At 49.2% G+C, this 26,700-nt stretch overlaps 1 protein-coding gene across 1 annotated transcript in view; it reads left to right on the top strand.

Moving 5' to 3' along the window:
- Window positions 1-26,700, top strand: part of ARHGAP22 (Rho GTPase activating protein 22) — a 109,994-nt gene that overhangs the window by 61,856 nt on the left and 21,438 nt on the right. The window contains exons 5-6 of the mRNA XM_077350969.1: window positions 14,281-14,488; window positions 18,320-18,452. Coding sequence (XP_077207084.1) covers window positions 14,281-14,488; window positions 18,320-18,452 — 341 coding nt within the window. The remainder of the gene's footprint in view (window positions 1-14,280; window positions 14,489-18,319; window positions 18,453-26,700) is intronic.

Below are 26,700 nucleotides of genomic sequence, written 5' to 3'. Positions count from 1 at the left end.
TAAAATTCCCATTAAAACATCAATCTACTAACATGACGGCTAAAAATCCCATCCTGCCCCCAATTATTAAAGAGGTGAAGAGGAAAGGATAGGGGAGTAGCATACACTCCAACTCCTAGGGGGGGAGCGATGTCCCTGATTTGTTGACCCCAGCCTCAACCATAGACCTGGTGGAAGAGCTCCGTTTTACAGGCCCTGCAGAAAGCTGACAAATCCCGCAGGGCCCGCAGATCACCCGGGAGCTCATTCCACCAGGTAGGGGCCAGGACTGAAAAAGCCCTGGCCCTGGTCGAGGCTAGGCGCGCTTCCTTTGGGCCGGGGACGACCAACAGGTTCTCACCCACAGAGCGTAAGGGCATAGAGCGGTAGGCGGTCCCTCGGGTATGTGGGTCCCAACCCGCATATGGCCTTGAAGGTTAAAACCAAAACCTTGAACGGGATCTGGGCAGCAATTGGCAGCCAATGCAGCAGCCTCAGCACCGGCTGGATGTGGGCCCTCCAAGATGTTCCAGTGAGGACCCTGGCAGCTGCATTTTGTACCAGCTGTAGTTTCTGGGTCAGGGAGCGAGTTACAGAAATCTATTCTGGAGGTGACTGTCGCATGGATCACTGTGGCCAAGTGGTCAGGGGACAGGTAGGGCGCTAGTAGCCGGGCCTGGCGAAGGTAGAAAAATGCCTGGCCCGCTACTCTCTTGACCTGAGCCTCCATAGTCAGGGAGGCATCAATGGTCACACCCAAATTCCTAGCTTGGGGCACGATGGTAAGTTGCACATCTGCTAGGGTGGGTAAACGCGCTGCCTGTCCCCGCCCCCTTCCCCCCAGCCACAGGACCTCCATCTTGGAGGGGTTGAGTTTCAGGCGACTCTACTCGAACTATTCAGACACTGCTTCCAAACATCTGGCAAATGGTTCCGGGGGGGGAGTTCAGGGGACCGTCCATTAGGAGATAGAGCTGGGTGTCATCAGCGTACTGATGGCAACCCAGCCCAAAGCTCCGTACCAGCTGGGACAGAGGGCGCATAAAGATGTTAAACAATGTGGGGGAGGAGGACCCTGAGGGACCCCGCAAGGGAGTCTATAGGGCCGCGAGACCTCTTCCCCCACAGCAACCCTCTGGGACTGGTTCTCGAGGAAGGAGCGTATCCAGCACAAGGCTGTGCCCCGTATCCCCGTACCGGCCAGGCGATGGACCAACAGTTCGTGGTCCACGATGTCAAAGGCCGCCGATAGATCTAAAAGGACTAACACGGCTGACCCGCCTCTATCCAGCTGGCGATGTAGGTCATCCAGCAGGGCGACCAAAACTGTCTCCACCCCGTGGCCAGGGCGGAAACCAGACTGATATGGATCGAGTGCTGAAGTTTCCTCCAAGAATGCCAGGAGCTGGTCCGCTGCAGCCCTCTCTACCACCTTGCCCTGGAACGCTAAATGCGCCACTGGGCGGTAGTTACCAGGGTCCAGCGATGGTTTCTTCAGGAGAGGGCGGACCACCGCCTCCTTGAGCCGCTCAGGAAACTCCCGTACTCAGGGAGGAGTTGATGATGTGTCTGAGCTGGCCTCCTATCTTCTGGCCACCTCCCTTGAGGAGCCAAGAAGGACGGGTTGAGGGGGCAGGTGGTTGCCCTGACTGAACCTAGCAACTTGTCCACTTCAGAAGAAGAGAGCTGCCTGAAGCCATCAAACCTCACTACCAATGGCGGCCAACAGGTCTCCAGTTCATTCACTGTATTAATTGTGGCAGGAAGGTCGCAGCGGAGTGACAAGACTTTATCTGCAAAATAGCTCGCAAATGCCTCGCAGCCGATTTCCAATTGTCTAGTGTTCTGGCGCCCCTCAAGGACGGTGAGTGATCTAACTACCCCGAATAATTGGGCCAGGCGAGAGCTTGTGGACGCGATTTCCATGCCAAAAAACTCACGTTTAGCCACTTTCACCGCCATCTCATACGCCCTCATAAGCGCGCGATAAGATGTTCTTGTAGCCTCGTCACGAGTCTTCCGCCACACTCGCTCCAGTCGTCTCACTTCCCTTTTCTTCTCCCGGAGCACCCCCGTGTACCAGGGGGCCCGTTTGAGTCGAGGGCAGAGAGGACGTTTAGGGGCGATCTCATCTATGGCGGTTGTCAGGCGGGACTGCCAGTCCCCCACCATGGCCGCAAGTGAGTCGCCAGGAGGCATCAGGTCCCGCAGAGCAGGGGTAGTCAACCTATGGTCCTCCAGATGTTCGTGGACTACAATTCCCATGAGTCCCTGCCAGCGTTTGCTGGCAGGGGCTCATGGGAATTGTAGTCCACGAACATCTGGAGGACCACAGGTTGACTACCCCTGCCGCAAAGCATTCTGGAAACCGAGCGGATCCATGAGTCTCCGCGGGCGGGCAAAAATACGCCCACCGCCCAACTGGGGAGGGGGTGGTATCTCAAGCCGGGCCCGCAGGGCATAGTGGTCTGACCACGGCACAGCCAAGGCTGTATCCAGATCCAACTCTATCCAGCGCCAAAAATCAAGTCGAGCGTGTGGCCAGCGTTTTGCGGCCAGGCCCTATACGGGACACCAGTGCTCCCAACCCTTCTCTTGTCCAACCTCCTCCCCCAGCCATAGCGCCCCTGGCCTGTGATCATTGGGATTCCGGCCCTTCTATATGCTCCCCCCCTGACCAGAACTCCCCCTCCATAATTCCTGCCACCTACCCCCCCAAGAGAGGGCACTAATACACCTAAGGTAGGTCCTTCTCCCTACAACTACATCCCACCCTAGCCCGCCCAGCCCACTTACACTATCACTCGCCCAACCCCACCTCCCCCCACCCACCAATTCTAGCAGCTAGTGAGAGGGGTCCGATCGCAGGGCGAGATCCCGCCTATCTCAGGGGCTCTCTCTGTCCTCCAACCGATCCTCTCTACTTAGCTGACCTAACCTAATCTCAAGCCTCTCTTGATGAAGATCTCAACAATCACCCTTCCATCCACAGCAAGTCAGTATTGACAGCAATAAGAAGGAGCAGGTCCAAATGATGTTCTGGCCAGAGCTACTGGGTGGAAACCGAGAGGGCAAAGCTAAAACCAGAGACTAAGCCCTGGGAGATATTCCGGTTGCCTCTGGGTGGCAGTCTGGGGACCAAATTCTCCTCTCCTCCAGTCTTGGCTTCGCTCTTAAAGTGAAAGCTTCAAAGGCTTTCCTGTCCTCCAGGGCCTAGTCTGCACACATGAGATAATGCACTTTCAGTGCACTTTAGAAGTAAATTTTCCTGTTCTGCACAGGAAAATCCAGCCGCGAAAGCACATTGGAAGTGCATTATCTACTGTATGCAGACTAGGCCCAGGTCGTACTTCCACCGGTGAGTGATCTCCTTAACGACCGTGCAGGGCCCTGGGCAAGCCGAATTCCGCCAGGAAGCCTCCTCCTGTTCCCGCGCTGGTCCAAGGACTGAGGCACATGTTCTACAATAAGCAAAAAGGGGGTTGAAGCTTGTTCTACCCAATTCTAAAAACAAAACAAAAACATGATCTTTGACCATCTGTTCAAAGTGTCAGGGCTGTAGTTTTCACTTCCTACTACTGAGTGAAGAAAGGCATTTTACAAATACTTTTTAGCTGCATGTACAGCTTGGAGGAAAGAAACAGCCTGCCTATTCTATTAAGCATCAGATTAAAAAAAGAAGACTTATAGCATTCCAGATTCAACAATTCATTCATAGAGTAGATTCAAAGCCCATTCCTAAGAACGGGCTTTGAAAGCCCCCCCCCCCCCCGTGCTGAGCACAGCCAGCGGCCCAGGGAGGCCGCAGGTGTACTCTGGGGGCGTGGGGAAGCCTTCCCCGACTCTCGCCCTCCCTCTGCGCGCGAAGCCACGTGCTTCCCTGGCCTGGCGGAGCACACCCACCGCCTCTGGGAGGCGGCGGGCACACTCTGCTGTCTCCAATCCTCTCCCCCCCCCCCCATTCAAGAAAAGAAAAGAAGGTCTCAAGTTCAATCCAGTGGGAAGGATCAGACTGTAGGTGATGTGAAAGGCCTCTGACCCTGGCAGGCTACTGCATTCCCCTCGATGGGTCAGGAAGCCTAGGCTGAATCTGCACTTACTTTATTTATTCCTGTTGAATTCAGATCGATTTGAGCTCGGGTCTTCCTGATTATTTCCCCCCCCCCCCCCCCGATTGTAAACAGAAAGTGCTCTGCACTTGATTCAGGGAGGGTGGAGGATTTCCCCTCCCTTTGACGGCCGGTGGAGAATCAGCTGGAGGCTCTGCAACTAGGCTCCGGGGGGGGGGGGGTCCTTGTGTTTTCTTTGCCATTATTCCAATGCCAGCCTCCCACTCTGGAAGGTACAGGGAATTTGACCCATCTCAGAGGGAAAGCTTGCAGCCGACCTTTTGAAATAGGAGGCTTGTCTAAATTGCAGGCACTGGAAGGTGAACGCCACCCCCTCCCCTCCCTTCCCCTCCCCGGGTTTGCAATAACGTTCATTAAAGAAAAACGAAAGCCAGCCAGCCAGCAGCTTCTCAGAGAAGAGGCAAATCCAGAGGGGAAAAAATTCCAGGGGGAAACAAAGAGAAAAAATACATCTTGGGAGGAAAGTTTCATAACTGGAAGCATTTGAATGGACTCCCTTACCAATTGGAGGCTCGGCAAACAGCTGCACATTTTAGGAATGCGATTTTTAATTTATCCAGGGTTAAAAGCACTCCAGGAAATCGCGAAGAAAAGGTAGGGTCACTCCAGATCAATCATGTATGTTGCAGAGGGAATATTTAAATCGCCCCAATTCAAAACGGAAATTGCATTCCGTGTAGACGGCAGGGACTGAATCGACCTGGAATTGCAGTAAAAGCTCCGTACAGCTTACATCCTAGAAAGTCTGACTAGCTGAGCAGTTTTTTTCATTGGAAATCTTTCAACCAATAGGAAACCACACTCTTCCCTGCTTGAAAGATGCTTGTGTGTTTCTCCAATTAAAGCTGCTGGTGCTCACTGATTGATCCTGGCCTTTCCTCTTCTGCTGAGCTCTCTCAGGTTTGTTTCCAACTTTGGGGTGACTCTGGACACAGCAAACTGTTTCCCAGGCAGGTGCCCAGGGCAGCACTGGCCCGTGCAGGCAGCAGAGAGTGCAGCTGCCGTAGTGCCCATCTACTTTGCCCATCCACAGCGATGCTGGGTAGTTGGGAGCAGGGTTTGAAGAGGTGGCCGCAGAGTCCTTGACTCTAGCCACTGGCCCACCACAGGAACTGCTGGCCCCGGCCCCAGCCCTGGCCCTGGGGTGGTACTTTCGGACACTGTCGGCTGGTGATCACTTCTGGTCCTCTACAGCAGGGTAGTCAACCTGTGGTCCTCCAGATGTTCATGGACTACAATTCCCATAAGCCCCTGCCAGCAAATGCTGGCAGGGGCTCATGGGAATTGTAGTCTGTGGACATCTGGAGGACCACAGGTTGACTACCCCTGCTCTAGAGCCACAGAGGTGCTTCCAGGTGATGTGTGCTGAGGGACTGCCTCAGTCGGTGAAAGGAGTTTTGCTGCAGGGCCCTCTGGAGACTGGCACGTTTCCCTCCAGAAGGGCCGGAGTACGCAGCATCAGACTCCTCAGCCCCACTTGTTGCTGACAGCTCTCCTGGGGAGCAGATCTGATCCCCCACTGGGTCCTGCATTTCTTGCTCAGCTCCTGGGGGAGGCCTTTGTTCAGACTTGCCATCTGAGACTGAGCAGGTGTTGGCTGCTGTGAGGAGGAGCACGAAGGGTGGGCGAGACCCTGCCTGCCTGCCTGCCTGCTGTGCTGCTGTGGACTGAGCCGGGGAGCTCCACGTTTCCATTGGGTGTTTTGAATGCTTTCGGCAGGAGTCATCATTAATGCTGAGCTGAGCCACGGGGCTGAAGCCAGATGTGGCACGGTGATCTCCTGCAGCTTCCCACACGCAGGGCAGTGGCTCTTGGTGGAGAAGGCCTTGCGTAGAAGGTGGGGGCTCAGGATGTGCGTTCTGTCTGGGGCCAGGGCCTTCCTCCTCTGCCCATGCTGCTTTCTCACCTTGCCAGGTTTCCGCTGGAGGTTGGACAGCTGCCTCATGCCTGACTGCTGTGCCAGAACCAAAGGTATGCACGAGGGAGGGGACCTCCATCTCCCCCTCCCCTGGACGAGAGGTTCCAAGGCCAGGGCCAGGGCCCCGACTTCCACCCTGGTGAGGATGAACCAGGCTAGGCTGGGGGGCTGGGAGCCTGCCTTAACTCACCACACTGAAGCCCCACTGCTGTCAATAGGTGGGGAGCAGCTCAAGGTCATGAATGAACCTGGTGTGGGAGCAAGGGTGGGAGAGGGATTCCTGGCTATTTCACAAACTCTGCTCTGGTGAATCGGAGTGCTTTGCTCCTCTGCCTCCCTTTATACTACTTTGAAAGTTGCCAGCTTTGGGCTACAAAATCCTTGGAGATCTGACCGTTGATCCTGGGGTGGGCAAAGTTTGGGGATGGGAGGCACCTCAGCAGGAGGAAGGATAATGCCATCGAGCCCACCATGCTGTTTTCTCAGGAGGAACTGAGCTCTGTTGTCTGGAGAACAGCTGTGGAATCCTGGGAGGTCTCCAGACCCCACCTGGAGGTTGGCAATCCAGGGCAGAGTCTGCATTTACTTTGTTTATTCCATTGTCAATCCTGTTGAATTCAGATTGCTTTGAACTCGGGTATTCCTCTCCCCCCTCCCCCATTGAAACAGGAAAGTCTTCTGCACGTGTTTAGGGTAGTTCAGAAGGGGGGGGAGCCAAGCCTCTTTCTTTCTTTCCTTGAAGGGGGGGAGGGATGAGCCAAGCAGGGAGCCTCTTTCTTTTCTTGGAGGGGTGGGGGAGAGGATCGAAAAGGCAGAGAAGGGAGAAAAAATCCAGGATGGACAGAAATTGAGAGAAATTAGGGGCTTCTCCTTTAAGGCAAATTCATCACATGACTACCTGTGGCCAATCATGGGTCCTCTACCAGGAGGAGAGGCCAGATTCAAAACAATGCGATTTTTAAATATATTGAGGCTTAAATGCACTCCAAGATATCACACAATAAAGGTAGGGTCACTCCGGATCAATCCTTCTTGCTGCAGAAGGAAAATTTAAATCGCCTCAAATCCAAACGGGAATCGCATTCTGTGTAGAGGGCAGGGACTGAATCGACCTGGGGTTGGAATAAAAGCTCCATGCAGTTTACACCCTAAATTCTAAGGGCCTCCTTGCATCCAACTAGGAGATTTGGGGCTGGAGAGTGTCAATTCTGTGGGCTTGCACATGGGGTATGTTGAGTCCATAGTCAGGACCTCTTTCTCCACGCCCCAGCTTTGGCAGCGTGGCCCTGCCTGAAGATGAACATTCATTGTGCATAGTTTGACGTGGTCCCTGTGTGTAAACTCATATAAATGAGCACATGCAAAAGGCAAGGGGGGCTATGTGTGCTTCCCCTTCAGTTGGCATGAAGAGCCTGTTTGTCAACTTAACTCAGAATTTGGTGCATGTGTATACATAGCTGTACAACACAAAAGCTAGCAGACTGAGGCTAGGGGATCATTCTAGTACATGCATTTGTGTATGTGTTGGTCTCTTTTTGGTAGGCTTGCAGGTGTATGACAAGGCAGATGGTTTATGGCTTAGGGTTCCCAACTCTAGGGAGATAGAGGAGTGGAGATAGCCTGGAAGTAGCCTGGAGAGGGTGGAGTTTGTGGAGTGACCTCAACCTGGTAGTAGAATGCCACAGGGTCCCCCCTCCTGAGCACCCATTTTCTCCAGGGGAGCTGATCTCTGCAGTCTGGAGACCAGTTGCAATGCTGGGAGATTGCCAGGCCCCACATGGAGGTTGGTGACCCAGGCATGACATGGTTTTGCTGCAGAATGATGGGTTCATGTGGGTGATTGGGCATACTGGCTCAAAAATCAGAGCTGTTCCCTGAGTGGAAGTATTAACGTGTCAGTCAGAAAATAGGACATCCCATGTATGGAAAGCTTGGCAGGCCCAAGGGATTTGTTTTCCTTTTCCCAGTCTCTCCTGCCTTTGAAGCCGGCTTGGACCGGGAAATTGGGAAGCACAACACATATTTCTCAGCCCCAACATGTTCAGACTCTGCTCTGCCTACATGTGGTTCGCAAATAATCCTAGCGGGAGTCTTTCTCCCCATCTGCCAGTCATGGATCCCTTCTGCTGAGGTCTTTCTTGACAGCTGTCTTGGGACAGCTGTTTAAAACCTGCTCCTCCTGCTGTGCAGGCTTAGGAGTCTGAGATTGGGTTGGCTCTCTCTCCGCAAACCATTTTTATTGCCCAAAAAGCAGGCTCTGTCCTGAAAGAAGGGCTAGAAGCACCTGCTTGGTCACCAGAAGCACCTGCTTGGCCCCAGCCACGCCCCCCAGTGCCGTCTAGGAAAGCAGGGAGGGGGATTTCACCTATCATCCAGGCCTGTGTATGGAGGGGGAGTTCTCTACAATTGCAGCTGATCGCCCTTCAGGATCCCCCTTTTTCTTGGTGGGCCTTGAGAGGATTTCAGTTACTGGGTGCTTATTCCTTCTGACAAAGGGCTCTCCCATACAGGAGTTCTTATTTGTTATTTTTGAAAACCTCATGTTTTAAAATGGACATCCAGGACCCTCAAAGTTTTATTCGAGGTGTATCTGAGGAAGTATGCTTGGACACAAAGGCTTAGACCAGAAATAAAACTGATTGTCTCAAAGACTTTGTTCAGATAAGTAGCAGTGAATCACAGAATGTCACCCCGTGCCACACATTTTGTTAGTCTTTAAGGTGCTACTGAACTCCCCCCTCCATCACCACACAGGATCATAGAATCATAGAATAATAGAGTTGGAAGGGTCCTCATGGGTCATCTAGTCCAACTCCCTGCACTATGCAGGTCACCCACATCCCAATCGCTCATCCACTGTCACTTGCCACCCCCTTGAGCCTTCACAGAGCCTCTCCGTCAGATGGCTCTCCAGCCTCTGTTTAAAAATCTCCAAAGATGGAGAATCCACCACCTTCCGAGGAAGCCCATTTTGATTTTTTTCAATTTTGAAAAGCTCATGCTTTTAAAATGGACGTCTGTGTAGGAAAAAATTAAAATCTACCACTAGGTTTGAACTCACAAAGCTGTGATCTGCAGACAAGCCCCTTATTGACTGATCTCTTAGCTACATTGTCTCAAAGTGGCTTCCAATCCCCTTCCCTTTCCTCTCCCCACCACAGAAACCCTGTGAGGGAGGGGAGACTGAGAGAGCCCTGAGATTACTGAAGAAGTCGGTTCTTATATGCTGCTTTTCTCTAGCCGACGGAGTCTCAAAGCGGCTTACAGTCGCCTTCCCTTTCCTATCCCCACAGCAGACACCCTGAGAGGTGGGTAAGGCTTTGAGAGCCCTGATATTACTGAAGAAGAAGAGTTGGTTCTTATATGCCGCCTTTCTCTACCCGAAGGAGTCTCAAAGTGGCTTCCAGTCCCCTTCCTTTTCCTCTCCCCACAACAGACACCCTGTGTGGGAGGTGAGGCTGAGAGAGCACTAATATTACTGAAGAAGAAGAAGAGTTGGTTCTTATATGCCGCTTTTCTCTACCCAAAGGAGTCTCAAAGTGGCTTCCAATCGCCTTCCTCTCCCCACAAAAGACACCCTGTGAGGGAGGGAAAGATGAGAGAGCCCTGAGATTACTGGAGAAGAAGAAGAGTTGGTTCTTATTTGCTGCTTTTCTCTAACATATTTCTTACATTTATTAAACATTTATCAGGTGATATTATCATATATGGTCATGTCAACCTGACCGTCCCCCAAAAAACAGCCAATGATAGGCCTGGAGGGGGTGGGCGTGTTCACAGATAAGTAGCAGTATATTTCCAAGATAGGAAGGAAAGGGCAGGAAAAAGGACCAGAGAGAAGGCAGCCCTGGGGAGCATTTCTCACCCCCCCCCCACACACACACACTGTGTGAAGCGCATGTCCACAGGGAGAAGGAATAAAGAAAGCGCTTGAGGCATGGATGGCTTGTCTGTACTTCCGATATTAATGCTAAATCCCACCTAGCACAACACTTCATGGGGTTTATAAAACAAAAAACTGGTTTTACAGCACAGAAGTTGTAAATGAAGACAAAATGAAGGCAGTACTAAAATGGAGGTGCCAGAGGTGAAAGTGGCTAGTCCCAGAATCCTAGAGTTGGAAGGGACCTCCAGGTTCCAATCACATGCACAATGTAGGAACTCACAGGTATCTGCCTATTAATGGTTACCCAAATTTCATGCCCAAGTGTTCCCCCTACACACCAAAAATCTCTAGAATCCAGCCTGGCCTGGAGGAATTTCACCTACCATCCCACATTTGCGATCAGCAATTCTCTGGGTACAAAGAAGGGCCACAAGAGACAAACACTGGCACATCCCTTCCTGCCCACCCACTCACCATCTGCCTAAGTTCATAAAATCAGCATTTCAGTTGACTATCTAGTCTCTGATTAAAAACTTCCAATGAAGAAGAACCCACCACCTCCTGAGGAAACCTGTTCTAGTGAGGAACTGCTCTAACTGTCAGGAACTTCTTCCGGATGTTGAGCCGAAAATTCCTTTGAAATAACCGTTGCCTTCAGGAATACAACGAGTGCTAGATTGGGAGGGTGGGTGGAAGAACTCTGCGGATGGCCTCTCCTTCCCCCCAGGACCTGAAAAGTCTGGAGGCTGGAGGCCCTCGGACAGGGAACTCACTGGCAGGGCAGCTCTCACGCAGCAGGGATCTGCAGCCTCTGAGCCTCAGAGGGAAGTGGAAGGAGGAAGGGGTGATCAGGGATGGGGGACAGAAGGCTGGCTGCTAGACAGACAAGCAAGCCAGTTGGAGAAGGAGGCACTCAGGGGCGGGACAGCTGCCCTGAGTGGGTGTTAAGCGCTTAAGCCATAAGATACGCTCCTCCTCCAAGGCCTAACCAGAAATATATTATGTGGAAAAGATTTCAAATCATTGATTCTGGTCTGCCCCTCTGGGGCAACAGAAAACAAGTCTGCTGCATCCTGTAAATGGCAGCCTTTTAAAATACTTGAAGATGGTTTTCCAATTCAGTTGTCTCCTCTCCAGGCTAAACGGACCAAGCTCCCGCAACCTTTCCTCATACGTCTTGGTCTCCAAACCCCTCACCATCTTTGTTGTTCTCCTCTGGACATGCTGCAGTTTGTCTACATCCCTCTTCAACTGGGGCGCCCAAAACTGAACACAGGACTTCAAGTGAGGCCGAACCAGAGCAGAGTAAAGCGTGATCTGGACACGATACTCCATTTGATACAGCTCAAAATACCATTTGCCTTTTTAGCCATCGAGTCACACTGTTGACTCATGTTCAATGTGTGGTGTACTTGTTGTTATGTTGTTGTTGTTATGTGCGAAGTCGTGTCCGACCCATCGCGGCCCCATGGACAATGATCCTCCAGGCCTTCCTGTCCTTTACCATTCCCCGGAGTCCATTTAAGTTTGCACCTACTGCTTCAGTGACTCCATCCAGCCACCTCATTCTCTGTCGTCCCCTTCTTCTTTTGCCCTCGATCGCTCCCAGCATTAGGCTCTTCTCCAGGGAGTCCTTCCTTCTCATGAGGTGGCCAAAGTATTTGAGTTTCATCTTCAGCATCTGGCCTTCTAAGGAGCAGTCAGGGCTGATCTCCTCTAGGACTGACTGGTTTGTTCGCCTTGCAGTCCAAGGGACCCGCAAGAGTCTTCTCCAGCACCAGAGTTCAAAAGCCTCAATTCTTTGACGCTCGGCCTTCCTTATGGTCCAACTTTCGCAGCCATACATTGCAACTGGGAAGACCATAGCCTTGACTAAACGCACTTTTGTTGGCAGGGTGATGTCTCTGCTTTTTAGGATGCTGTCTAGATTTGCCATAGCTTTCCTCCCCAGGAGCAAGCGTCTTTTAATTTCTTTGCTGCAGTCCCCATCTGCAGTGATCTTGGAGCCCAGTAAAATAAAATCTGTCACTATCTCCATTTCTTCCCCATCTATTTGCCAGGAATTGAGAGGGCCGGATGCCATGATCTTTGTTTTCTTGATGTTGAGTTTCAAGCCAACTTTTGCACTCTCCTCCTTCACCCGCATCAACAGGCTCTTTAGTTCCTCTTCACTTTCTGCCATTCTTAGTGGTGTACTAAGACCCCTCTATTCCTTCATCCAAATTATTTATGAATACATTGAGGAACAGAGGGCCCAGGACAGATCCCTGAGGCACTCCACACATCACTCCTCTCCAAGATGACAAAACATTTACAAGCTCCCTTTGGGTGCGATCTGTCAACGAATTCTCGATCCACCTAACAGTAACAGGATCCATCGTGCATTTTACCAACTTGCCAATAAGAATATCATGCGGAACTTTATCAAACGCCGTGCTGAAATCAAGGTAAACAATATCCACAGTATTCCCATGATTTATCCAGGTAGTACCTTTCCCAAAAAAAGAGATGAGGTTATTCTGACATGCCTTTTTCTTGAGAAAGCTATGCTGACTGTTAGTAATTACAGCCATCCGCTCTAGCTGCTCAAGGTCCGACTGATGATTTGTCCTAACATTTTGCCAGGTATAGATGTCAAGCTGATGGATCAGTAGATACCAGATCCTTTTTCCCCTTCTTGAAGATGGGGATAATATTTGCCTTCCTCGAATCTTCTGGTACTTCACCCATTCTTCAAGAATTGTCCTATCATACTGCAAGGGGGGGGTGCCATTTCCATACAACTTGGGGAGAAAGCTCTTGCTCTGATAATGAATTTTTCCTCCTTTTCTGGGCGGAGGTTCAGCAATTACATTTGTAAGTTCCTTTAGTACCTGTGGATGCGATTCATCTGGCCCAGAGGATTTGGTTTCATTTAAAGAAACTAGGTGCTTATGGACTACCCCTACAGTGATCCTAGGTCACAACTCCCCTCCCTAATCATATGAAATGATTTTGCCATGTTGAGCATGATTCCCCTCACAAGAGAAGCGTGAGAAGAAGAAACCAATCAGAAACCAATCAGCAGAGATCAATCAACAGCACCCCCTGAATAATAAATCAATAAATCAATAAATAAAGGAAAAATATCTGCAATCTGGTGTTTCTCATTAGTGTGCAGGGCTAAACTCTGTAATTTGGAGGACAAAATCTGAGAAAGAAAATATGTGCAGAGATCAAGAACAGAATGTGGATTAAATGGATACCAGCTTCAATTCAGGGAGAATTAAAATTACGCTGTGAATGCAGAAGGCACCCTAGTTGGAAGATAAGTCTAGGGTTGCCCCACATGGTATATGGGGAGGGAGAGGGTGTGTGACATTACTTCTGGGAAAATCTGAAAGTGGTGTGATGCCTCTTTAGGAATCACCAGAAACAATAGAGATTTACAGCTGGTTTTCCATAGTCATGATGTTATGCTGATGCCTAACAGGGATTTTTTTTAACAAGAGCCTCTTGTGGCGCAGAGTGGTAAGGCAGCAGACATGCAGTCTGAAAGCTCTGCCCATGAGGCTGGGAGTTCAATCCCAGCAGCCAGGTCAAGGTTGACTCAGTCTTCCATCCCGAGGTCGGTAAAATGAGTACCCAGCTTGCTGGGGGGTAAACGGTAATGACTGGGGAAGGCACTGACAAGCCACCCCGTATTGAGTCTGCCATGAAAACGCTGGAGGGCATCACCCCAAGGGTCAGACATGACTCGGTGCTTGCACAGGGGATACCTTTAACAGGGATTTTTAATTCCACCCCCCAGCAGCCCTTGGAATGACGCTGGGCTATAGAAGCTGGGGCTTTGGGATGTCCTGCCCCTGCTGGGAACTCTTGTCATTGAGCCTGGATTCATCTTCCTCCAGTAGCTGATGCTCAGCAAAACTTACTTCCCAGAAAAGCATTGGCACGAAATATTTTCCTGATGATTTTTTGCAACACTTCCTCATCATCTTGGGTGGTGTCCATCCACTGGAAAAGGATGCTTTGAGGCCCACTTCAAAATAATCCCACCTCATCCCACCCCACTTTAAGTGCTGGCCAAACAAATAGGCACCCAAACTAGTACCGGTGTTGTAAACTGTGCCTTTCAGAACTCAGGTGGCTTCCCCTGGCAGGTTCTCTTTCCACTGAATGCAGCCTGACTCAGACTCCCACTGAATGCAGCCTGACTCAGCCTGACTCAGACTCCCATTCCACTGAATGCAGCCTGACTTAGAGTCCCTGAACAGCCCTGTTTCTATATGTTTTATACATATTTTATGCCAATAAAAGGTTACTGACTGATTGGCTGACTGAACAGCAGATAATTAAGGGTAATGTTTGGCTTCTCCCTTTGGCAGGCATCTTTGGCCAACCCTTGGAAGATACGATCAAGCAGGAGAAGAAGTATGGACAACACCTGGCTCCACTTCTGGTGGAGCAGTGTGCAGATTTTATCCGGGAGCATGGCCTCTCCGAGGAGGGGCTCTTCCGCATGCCTGGGCAAGCTAATCTCGTGAAAGAACTGCAGGAGTCATTTGACTGTGGGGAGAAACCTCTGCTGGACAGGTGACTCAGCCTCACTTCATGTGTCCTCATCAAATCCCTCCCTATGTCTTCTCTCGCTCAGAAGTTGTGTTTTCTCCTTTATACTGTGGACCTACCATATTTTCCCAAAAATAAGACACTGACTTATATTTATTTTACCTCAAGAAGACACGCTATGGCTTATTTTCAGGGGTGTCTTATTGATATTTAGAAAAGTCGATGCCATCAACAAAGGTGTTTGTGTGGGGTGAGAGACACCCACAGACTGGTGCTGGTCAGTGCTGGGAGCAGCAGCTTTACTGGTGTTTGTGGGGGGCGAGAGAGACTGGGGCAGCCAGTGCCGTGGCATGGAGGAGCAGGGTGTTGATGCTGGCAGCGCACCAGCCGGCACTTGCATGCCGGTGCAGAGTTCTGCCCCCCCCCCCCCGCGTGTGGGTGCCGGCTGGCATGCTGATGCCGGCTCTGCCCCTCTCCTCATGCCGCTGGTCACCTCGGGCATCCGTGGACACCGAAGCAGCCGCAACCCTACCACAGACTGTTGCTGGTTGATGCTGGGGGATAGAGACCCACAGTGCTGAGTAAAACGGCAGCCACAGCTTGACTTCTATGGCATAGATTGTACAAATATTTAGAAATCCTGCTACGACTTATTTTATTTATTTATTTTATTTATTTATTTATTTAGATTTCTATACCACCCATTTCTTTGCAGCTCTGGGCGGTTTACACAGAACATTATAACTTACATGGAACATTACATAACATCAAAACAACTTTAAGAAACATCAAAAGATTACAAACCACAAGACGGTTGCAAGACGGAGCTCTTCCGCCAGGTTTATGGTTGAGGCCGGGGCTGATAATAGATCTATGCCTCCCCCGGCGACTCGGGTTCTGGATCCGAAGCAAAACATCATCAGGACCTCCTCTCCACCCGCTAGTAGTGGGAGCGAGGGGGGGGAAGTTGAGCTGCCATTCTTGCCATGCCGGCAATATTGGCAATGTTATTATTGTTTCTATGGGGTTTTAATGGGGATTTGTGATATTGTCACCCGCCACGAGCCGCAAGGGAGTGGCGGGCTATAAATATAATAATAACAACAACAACAACAACAACAACAACAACAACAACAACAACAATTAACAGTAACTTTGGGAGAGTCATGGGCAGGCGTCTGGGGGGGACCAGCAGGTGTTCTGAGTCGGTGCCTGGTGGAAGAGCTCCCTCTTGCAGGCCCTGCGGAACTGTGGAAGTTCGGGCAGGGCTCTGATCTCCTCAGGGAACTCCTTCCACCAGGTGGGGGCCAGGACCGAGAAGGCTCTGGCCCTTGTTGAGGTCCGACGCGCTTCTCTGGGGCCAGGGATCCCAGTTTAAACCCATTACTGCGTGTCCTTTCCTCTGCAGCCAACGGGAACAGCATCCTGCCCTCCTCCAAAGGACACCCTTTCAAATACTTAAAGAGGGCTATCATGTCCCCTCTCCTTTTCTCCAGGCTGAGGGCCTTTTCGCACGGGGATCTTTGTTGCAAATTGTTTGCGGAATGAAAAATCGCCATTTAAAATAGTGGAATTCGTCGTTATGCATACCTGCCTTTGTAGTGGAATCAGTTGCGTTTTTTAGCGTTTCCCACAGGCTTCCGGTCTCGGCAGAAATCGCTAGAAAGGAAGCGCTATTGCCAAGCTTGTCCCGCCCCTGGCCGTCAAGCAGCAAATGGGCAGCCGTTAGCATGCTCCCAAACAGCCCCTTTCCCTTTAAGAAAGGTTTTTTAAAAAAAAAAAACCGACCCATAGCAACGAATCTAGGTAGATTCGTTGCTACGGAGAGACCCATCCAGCTGCCTAACGTGAGCTGTCGTTTGATTGTATGATCGTTTGCACGCTGCCTCGAGTGATAAAAAAAAAATCCCCCCCCCCTCTCACGGGCTCGATTTTCGGCTGAATTTATGTGTAAAAAATAAAGGGACTTTATTTCAGCAAACGGGCTTTTATGTGGTTTGTGCTTAGTGACTAAAGGTGAAGGACTGAAGCCAGGGAAGCCTCTAAACAGAAAGAGGCTCGCTGGTACGTTTATCCCCGCTCGCTCGGAGAAAAAAAAATGGCGATCGCTTCGCCGGAAGTTTGGAGGAGAGAGCCAGGGGGAGGGACTTTGAAGAACCAGCAACAATGGTAACGCACAGGTCTTTAGCGCTACTGTTGCAGATTGGTTGCAGGAGTGTATCGCTATCCGGAGGGTGAATCCACTTTTCTGGATTCCCCCGAAAGCGCTACAACGAAGCGCTTTTTGCGGGTCGGTTTCAGGATTGTTGCAGATTGTCTACGACGTCGTGGGTTATGGCAAATTAGTAGCGTTTCCAATTAGCAACCATTGTGCTATTTTGAAGCCGTGCGAAATGGCCCTGAACATTCCCAAGTCCCTCAACCTATCTTCATAGGGCTTGGTCCCTTGGCTCCAGATCATCCTCGTCGCTCTCCTCTGTACCCTTTCAATTTTATCTATGTCCTTCTTGTAGTGAGGCCTGCAGAACTGCACACAGTACTCCAGGTGTGGTCTGACCAGTGCCGTATACAATGGGACTATGACCTTTTGTGATTTTGATGTGATGCCCCTGTTGATACAGCCCAAAATGACATTTGCCTTTTCTACCGCTGCATCACACTGCCTGCTCATGTTTAGTTTACAATCCACAAGTACCCCAAGGTCTTGTTTACACACAGTGTTACCTAGAAGTGTATCCCCCATCCTGTAGGCATGCTTTTCATTTTTCTGACCCAGATGCAGAACTTTACACTTATGTTTATTAAATTGCATCTTGTTCTCATTTGCCCATTTTTCTATTCTGCTCAGATCTCGTTGAACTCTGTCTCTATCTTCTGGTGTATTTGCCAGTCCTCCCAATTTGTTGTCATCTGCAAACTTGATGAATAGTCCCTCCACCCCCTCATCTAGATCATTAATAAATATGTTAAAAAGTACCAGACCGAGCACCGAGCCCTGAGGTACCCCACTACTCACCTCCCTCCAGTCTGATGAAACACCATTGACAACAACTCTTTGAGTGCGGTTCTCTAACCAATTCCCTATCCACCTAACTATCTGAAAATCCAGATTGCAGTCCTTCAGTTTATCCATCAGAACATCATGGGGAACCTTTAGCTTTACTAAAATCCAAGTGAAGGACATCAACCGAATTTCCATGATCCAGCAAATCTGTTACTTGGTCAAAAAAGGAAAACCAGGTAAAATAGGCGCTGAGCCTTTCTGGTTTCTCTGCATCCTCCATTAGAGTTTGTCCATCCGCACCCAACAGTGGGCCTATTGCATCCTTTACTTTACGTTTGCTCCTCACATAACTGAAAAATCTTTTCTTGTTAAAGTGGCCTTCCCTGGCCAATCTTAATGTTTAAAATTATCTAAGATTAATGTTTTAAAGTATCTAAAGACTCGTGATTCCATAAGGGGGGGGCATTGAAAAAGCACTATGCATCTATACATAGGCATTTAAATGGAGAAGTATGAATTTAAAAAATTAGTGGGCCTCACGGGACCTTAAAAACATGGAGAAAGGGGATTGGCTGCCTGGCTTGATTGACAGGCGGAAGAGAGTTGCGTATAAAGCGTGTTGCTATCTTCTGCCATTTCCAACAGTGTTTGTGGAGGGCGAGAAGTGTGAAAAGACAGCAGAAAAGGTGAGAAGTGGCTGGGAGGCATAATAATATTTAGTGCTACGCCATTCAGCTGGCGTAACACTATTTTTACCGATGTGCGGAAATGCCCTTGAAGTTTGCAGTCCTCCCCTGGAAAGGTTTCTGCTGGGGCTGACCTGCCTCTTTTCCTTCCTTGTCTCCTTGCAGGAATCCTGATGTCCACACAGTTGCATCTGTCCTGAAGCTGTACCTCCGGGAGCTTCCAGAGCCTGTAGTTCCCTTTGCCAGATATGAAGATTTCCTGTCCTGTGGGCAATTGCTCTCCAAAGACAGAGGAGAGGTAGGTGGGCTGCATTGACCTTCCCTGCACTGAGAGAACCTGGGTTTTGTGGGTGTCTTTGTGTGTTTTCTGGGGGCGGGGGAATGCACTGTGCCACCCCTCCAAGTAGTGAGAATTCAATGTCCCTCCCTTCCTTCCTACTATCTTTCTACCTGAAATGGTGGGGGTCTGCATGCATGAGAGGGCTTTTCCTTCCCCCAGCCTTCCCCTTTTGTTCTTTCCTTCAGTAATTTCACCATCTGTAGGTTGAGGCACAGATAGGAGCTCTGTGTATGCATTGGTGAGTAGTAATTTTCTGACCTGCCTGGCTGACAATTTCATTTATCAAATGGTAGAGGAACCCACAAGAGGTTCAGCCATACTGGACTTAATACTGACCAACAGGCAAGAGTTTGTGGATGAGGTGAAGGAGGTGGGGACCCTAGGGGGAAGTGACCATGTCCTCATAGAATTCCTTTTGAGATGGGGAGCCAAGGAAGCTTGTAGCCAGACGCGGATGTTGTATTTTCGTAGGGCAAACTTTAATAAACTCAGAGACATGATGAGTGTCATACCATGGACAAGAATGCTGGAAGGGAAGGGAGCATGTGAAGGGTGGGCGCTACTCAAACAAGAGCTATTGCATGCTCAATCCATGACTATCCCAAAAAGACGAAAACACTGCAGGAGCTCTAAGAAGCCTATTTGGATGAACAGAGAACTTTAAGAGGAACTAAGAAAGAAAAGGAAAATGTTCAGGAAATGGAGGGAAGGACAGAGCTCTACAGAAGAGTACCTACAGGTTACTAGGCACTGTAGATCAATCATTCATTTTTCATTTATTTATTTATTTATGGTCATTTAGACCAACATTTTAGAAACACTACTATACAATAGCAGTTTGTAAAGGGAAGGTAATACATTAAAAGGTTAAAAATGCATCAACAATAAAACTTAAAACTTCTCCACCATAAAAGCCAATATTTAGAAGCATTAACTGCCGTTGACTATTTTACACGGATAAAATGAGTCATAAAAGCAATAAAACTAATAAAGCTGTTAAAATATAAAACAAAAGACAAGATTAAGAGGCGTGCGATACATCTACTAACCAAAAAACATAAGAAGTTCTGTGGACCTGTTATGGCTATACATGAGTGACCCATTCTTTCCTAATTCTCAAAGCTAGCCACGCAAATTTTGCTACTTTGCTAGTTAACAAATTATCTGTATCTGATAGCAATAGTTGCAGGCGATGCTTTCTCAGGTCGTGAGGGCATTCTATAAGCATTTTTTTTTATTATTATTATTATTAGATTTATTTCCCGCCTCTCCCGATAGGCTCGAGGCGGGTCACAACAACTAATCCCATTAAAATTCCCATTAAAATATCAATCTACTAACTAACATGGCAGCTAAAAATCCCATCCCTCCCCCAATTATTAAGAGGTGAAGAGGAAAGGATAGGGGAGTAGCGTACACTCCAACTCCTAGGGGGGGAGCGATGTCCCTGATTTGCTGACCCCAGGCTCAACCATAGACCTGGTGGAAGAGCTCCGTTTTACAGGCCCTGCGGAAAGCTGACAAATCCCGCAGGGCCCGCAGATCACCCGGGAGCTCATTCGACCAGGTAGGGGCCAGGACTGAAAAAGCCCTGGCCCTGGTCGAGGCTAGGCGCGCTTCCTTCGGGCTGGGAATGACCAACAGGTTCTCACCCGCAGAGCGTAAGGCCCTGCGGGGGACATAGAGCGGTAGGCGGTCCCTCAGGTATGTGGGTCCCAACCCGCGTATGGCCTTGAAGGTTAAAACCAAAACCTTGAACCAGATCCGGGCAGCAATTGGCAGCCAATGCAGCTGCCTCAGCACCGGCTGGATGTGGGCCCTCCAAGATGTTCCAGTGAGGACCCTGGCAGCTGCATTTTGTACCAGCTGTAGTTTCTGGATCAGGGACAAGGGTAGGCCTGCGTAGAGCGAGTTACAGAAATCTATTCTGGAGGTGACTGTCGCATGGATCACTGTGGCCAAGTGGTCAGAGGACAGGTAGGGCGCTAGTAGCCGGGCCTGGCGAAGGTAGAAAAATGCCTGGCCCGCTACTCTCTTGACCTGAGCCTCCATAGTCAGGGAGGCATCAATGGTCACACCCAAATTCCTAGCTTGGGGCACGATGGTAAGTTGCACCCCTGCTAGGGTGGGTAAACGCGTTACCTGTTCCCGCCCCCTTCCCCCCAGCCACAGGACCTCCGTCTTGGAGGGGTTGAGTTTCAGGCGACTCTGTTCGAACCATTCTGTCACCGCTTCCAAACATCTGGCAAATGGTTCCGGGGGGGAGTTCGGGTGACCGTCCATTAGGAGATAGAGCTGGGTGTCATCAGCGTACTGATGGCAACCCAGCCCAAAGCTCCGTACCAGCTGGGCCAGAGGGCGCATAAAGATGTTAAACAATGTGGGGGAGAGGACCGCACCCTGAGGGACCCCGCAAGGGAGTCTATAGGGCCGCGAGAGCTCATCCCCCACAGCAACCCTCTGGGACCGGTTCTGGAGGAAGGAGCGTATCCAGCACAAGGCTGTGCCCCGTATCCCTGTACCGGCCAGGCAATGGACCAACAGTTCGTGGTCCACGATGTCAAAGGCCGCCGATAGGTCTAAAAGGACCAACACGGCTGACCCGCCTCTATCCAGCTGGCGACGGAGGTCATCCAGCAGAGCGACCAAAACCGTCTCCACCCCGTGGCCAGGACGGAAGCCAGACTGATATGGATCAAGTGCTGAAGTTTCCTCCAAGAATGCCAGGAGCTGGTCCGCTGCCGCCCTCTCTACCACCTTGCCCAGGAACGCTAAATGCGACACTGGGCGGTAGTTAACAGGGTCCAGCGGGTCCAGCGATGGTTTCTTCAGGAGAGGGTGGCCCACCGCCTCCTTGAGCCGCTCAGGAAACTCTCCCGTACTCAGGGAGGAGTTGATGATGTCTCTGAGCTGGCCCCCTATCTTCTGGCCACCTCCCTTGAGGAGCCAAGAAGGACAGGGGTCGAGGGGGCAGGTGGTCGCCCTGACCGAACCTAGCAACTTGTCCACTTCAGAAGAAGAGAGCCGCCTGAAGCCATCAAACCTCACTACCAATGGCGGCCAACAGGTCTCCAGTTCATTCACTGTATTAATTGTGGCGGGAAGGTCGCGGCGGAGTGACAAGACTTTATCCGCAAAATAGCTCGCAAATGCCTCACAGCCGATTTCCAATTGTCTGGTGTTTTGGCGCCCCTCAAGGGCGGTAAGTGATCTAACTATCCTGAATAATTGGGCCGGGCGAGAGCTTGCGGACGCGATTTCCGTGGCAAAAAACTCACGTTTAGCCACTTTCACCGCCATCTCATACGCCCTCATAAGCGTGCGATAAGATGTTCTTGTAGCCTCGTCACGAGTCTTCCGCCACACTCGCTCCAGTCGTCTCACTTCCCTCTTCTTCTCCCGGAGCACCCCCGTGTACCAGGGGGCCCGTTTGAGTCGAGGGCAGAGAGGACGTTTAGGGGCGATCTCATCTATGGCGGCCGTCAGGCGGGACTGCCAGTCCCCCACCATGGCCGCAAGTGAGTCGCCAGGAGGCATTGGGTCCCGCAGAGCATTCTGGAAACCGAGCGGACCCATGAGTCTCTGCGGGCGGGCAAAAATACGCCCGCCGCCCAACTGGGGAGGGGGTGGCATCTCGAGCCGGGCCCGCAGGGCATAGTGGTCTGACCACGGCACAGCCAAAGCTGTATCCAGATCCACCTCTATCCCGGAGCCAAAAATCAAGTCAAGCGTGTGGCCGGCATAATGGGTGGGCCCAGCAACAAATTGCGAGAGCCCCAGTGTCGCCATGGATGACACCAGGTCCTCGCCAAGTCCTGAAGAGGGCGCGTCCGCGTGGACGTTGAAGTCACCCAGGATTAGAAGCCTGGGGAACTGCAACGCCCAGGTGGCCGCCGCCTCCAGCAGGCGGGGCAGGGCATCTGGCGGAGCCTTGGGCGGACGATATACTAGCAAGATAGCCAAGCTCTCGACCGAGCCCACCTCAATACCGACACACTCCACCCCACCGATTTCCGGCCTCGGGAGAGCCTTGTAGGAGAGAGCCTCCCGGACCAAGATTGCCCCCCCTCCTCTCTTGTTTGTCCGGGATTGGTGAAGAACGGAGTATCCTGCTGGGGCCAGTTCTCTCAAGGCCACCTAATGCACCTGTGCGAATATGATTATACAGCTTGCACTCAAATAAGATGTGTTCTGTGTTCTCTACTTGACCCTCATTGCAGATACAGAGTCGATCCTTGAGAGGGAGTCCATCAAATTTCCCACTCATGTAAGCAGGGGGCAGGGCATTGTGACGAAGGAGGGTAAAGGATCTCCTGTGCTCAGGATTTACCACTTTTCTTAGATATTGCATCTGGGTGTTCCTGTTTAGGAGATCTTTCCTAAAGAGTGGGTCCTGAATATTGTTGAGATCATGTTGCCTCTCTACTTCTATCACTCTTGTCTTAACAAGATCTATAGCCTTGTCATAACCCATAGACAAAAACAATTGATATGAGAGACCATAGTAGCACAACTTTTTAGTGAGTGCGATCTGCCAAGGTGCGACGAATGTGTCAATCACTATTAGACTTGCAAGACCTTGCTGTTGGAAAAGTAGTTTTAGCCAGAATGTAAAGGTAGCAATCCAAAGCCTGGACTGAACGTTGACCATACCTGTCTCAATCCTAACTGCTACGTTTGAGATGTTGTTAGCCAGAATTGCCCTCAGAAATTTAGACTGGATCTTTTCTAGACTGCCCAATCTGCCTGCTATACTAATTGGAGCCCCATATGTTAGCCGAGCATGAGCTTTAGCCTTGAAGATGTTAATAGCTGCTGGGATGTAGCGGCCAGAAGAATTTTTGCTGCCAGAAGAATTTTTTAATTGCACCTGCACTTTTCTGTGCATTTAAAGAGATGTTATTAATATGGGCAGATCTTGAATAGGTTGCCTGGAAAATAACACCAAGATATTTGTACTGTTGGACTTGTTCTATTAGGGTGCCATTTAGTCTCCAGATATGAGATTTAGGTCTCTTACCACATACCATGATCTTGGTCTTATCATGGTTAATTACCAGGATATTCAATTGACAGTAGGAGTTTAGCGCTCTTAAGGCTCTTCTCAGTCCTAGAGGGGTTCTGGCAAATATGGCTAAGTCATCAGCGTATAATAAAAGTGAGATGTGTCTTTCCCCAACTTTTGGTGGGTGGAAATTTGGTTTCTTCAGAGAGTGGCCAATATCATTTATAAAGAAATTGAAAAGGAAAGGGGCTAAGATACAGCCCTGCTTAACTCCCTTTCCAGAGTTAATTATATTAGTTAGATGACCCTGGGGAGTACACTTAACTCTAATAGCTGTGTTTTTGTATAAGGTTTTAATTAAGAAAGGTAGACGTCTGTCAATGGATGTGCTTTCTAATTTGGCCCACAGCAAATTTCTAGAAATAGATGCACTGGATGAGTTCAAATGACCTGGGCCGGATGAAATGCACCCGAGAGTGCTCAAAGAACTTTCCTGAGAACTTGCACAGCCCTTGTCCATCATCTTCGGGTCCTCTTTAAGGACTGGAGATGTTCCGGAGGGCTGGAAGAGAGCAAACGTTATTCCGATCTTCAAAAAAGGGAGGAAGGATGACCCGGGAAACTACAGACCAGTGAGTCTGACCTCAGTTGTGGGGAAGATGGAGCAGATATGGAGCAGATATTACCGGGAGCGATCTGCAAACATCTGGAGGACAATTTGGTGATCCAAGGAAGTGAGCATGGATTTGTCTCCAAGAGGTCCTGTCAGACCAACCTGGTTTCCTTTTTTGACCAAGTGACAAGTTTGCTGGATTGTGGAAATTCGGTTGATGTTGTTTACTTGGATTTTAGTAAAGCTTTTGTTCTGTAAAGCATGATGTTCTGATATATAAGTTGAAGGACTGCAATCTGGATTTTCAGATAGTTAGGTGGATAGGGAATTGGTTAGAGAACCGCACTGAAAGAGTTGTTGTCAATGGTGTTTCATCAGACTGGAGGGAGGTGAGTAGTGGGGTACCTCAGGGCTCGGTGCTTGGCCCGGTACTTTTTAACATTTTTATTAATGATCTAGATGAGCGGGTGGAGGGACTACTCATCAAGTTTGCAGATGACACCAAATTGGGAGGACTGGCAAATACTCCGGAAGATAGAGACAGAGTTCAATGAGATCTGAACACAATGGAAAAATGGGCAAATGAGAACAAGATGCAATTTAATAAAGATAAGTGTAAAGTTCTGCATCTGGATCAGAAAAATGAAAAGCATGCCTACTGGATGGGGGATATGCTTCTAGGTAACACTGTGTGTGAACAAGACCTTGGGGTACTTGTGGATTGTAAACTAAACATGAGCAGGCAGTGTGATACAGCGGTAAAAAAGTCAAATGCCATTTTGGGCCTGTATCAACAGGGGCTTCACATCAAAATCACAAGATATCATAGTCCCATTGTATACGGCACTGGTCAGACCACACCTGGAGTAGTGTGTGCAGTTCTGCAGGCCTCACTTCAAGAAGGATGTAGATAAAATTGAAAGGGTACAGAGGAGAGCGACGAAGATGATCTGGGGCCAAGGGACCAAGCCCTCTGAAGATAGGTTGAGGGACTTGGAAATGTTCAGCCTGGAGAAAAGGAGGTTGAGAGGGGACATGATAGTCCTCTTTAAGTATTTGAAAGGGTGTCACTTGGAGGAGGGCAGGACGCTGTTTCCGTTGGCTGCAGAGGAGAGGACACACAGTAATGGGTTTAAACTACAAGTACAACGATATAGGCTAGATATCAGGAAAAATTTTTCACAGTCAGAGTAGTTCAGCAGTGGAATAGGCTGCCTAAGGAGGTGGTGAGCTCCCCCTCACTGGCAGCCTTCAAGCAAAGGTTGGATACACACTTTTCTTGGATGCTTTAGGATGCTTAGGTTTGATCCTGCGTAGAGCAGGGGGTTGGACTAGATGGCCTGTATGTTCCCTTCCAACTCTATGATTCTATGATTCTAATAACCCTTCACATTACCCTTCTTCTTGGCCAATTAACTGTCGGTAGCCCAGTCAGAGAACTGACCACTGCCTGAGATCTTTAAAAGGAAATTTTCTTTATTTATTTGAATACAATCTCAATTCAGCAGACTAGAAAACGCTGAACCTGAACACTGCAGTGTGTTACAAAACTAAGGAAATAAATGCAAATATGAGACTAACCAAATCACACTGAAAGTAATCTTATTGCCTGAATATCTGATTAGGGACCTGGCGATTCTAGGAGATGTGCTAAACAAGAAGGGGAACAAGAAAAATAAGAAAAATCAGAGGCAGACTTTTAAAATAAAACAAAAGAATTTTTATTGAAAAAAACACCATTTAACTATTTCACACTATTTAAACTACACAAGCATACAAGACTAAAGAAAAAGGGTTGCCATTGTGTGAAAGAGGATGAATATTTTGGGTCAGAAAAAGTTAAATAGCTACCTTCCGACACGTAGATGTTCAAGAGAGAAGAAGAAGCAGCAAGAACGAACTGGTGTGCAAGCTGGGGGCATGTTTGTATCCAGAAAAGTACGCACAGGGTGGGGTCTGCGTTTTTAACAGTATAGTCCCTGGTGAGCCTCATTGATCCATAGGTTGTCTTTGCTTAGAGGCTTCCAATTTCCACTTTATTCTTTTTTTCGTTTTTAGATTTATCCTCCCTATTTTCTTTTCTACTCCTCTATTTCCTTCTTGGGTTTCTTTTTATCTCTATGATGTAGCTTCTATCGCCTCTCTGCAGCTTAAGTTTTAGTGTTTCTCCCTTCTTCCTCTCAGTTTCCTACTCAAGCTAGAGTGTAGGTAAAGGAGTGGTTGTTTTGGCTGTTTATTTTTAATTTTTATGCATATGTAAACTTTACTGCATATGACCACAAATCTGAAACACACAAAAATAAAATACTTTTCAATAAACATTTAACACACCAAAAAAGGGATATATACAATATACAAGATACCTAAGTAAAAAATTATATCTAAATTGAGATCTTTTGCCAAATTTATTTTAAATGGCTAAAAACCACCTTAAGTTAGAGAGAGTAATACTGTCCCTTATGTTTTTTTCACTGCCAAAGCAAAGGAAGACATTCTGTAGGAGATGCTAAAATCAGTATCTGAAAATTTCAACTTATCCGAAGTGGAGGTAAGTTTTAAGCCACATATAGCCCCATCTATAAACTTAG

Source organism: Paroedura picta, chromosome 8 (genome assembly GCF_049243985.1).
Source record: "Paroedura picta isolate Pp20150507F chromosome 8, Ppicta_v3.0, whole genome shotgun sequence".
Classification (NCBI taxonomy): domain Eukaryota; kingdom Metazoa; phylum Chordata; class Lepidosauria; order Squamata; family Gekkonidae; genus Paroedura; species Paroedura picta.
The sequence above is the reverse complement of the archived record's forward strand: the minus strand, read 5'-3'. Positions and strand labels throughout refer to the sequence as shown.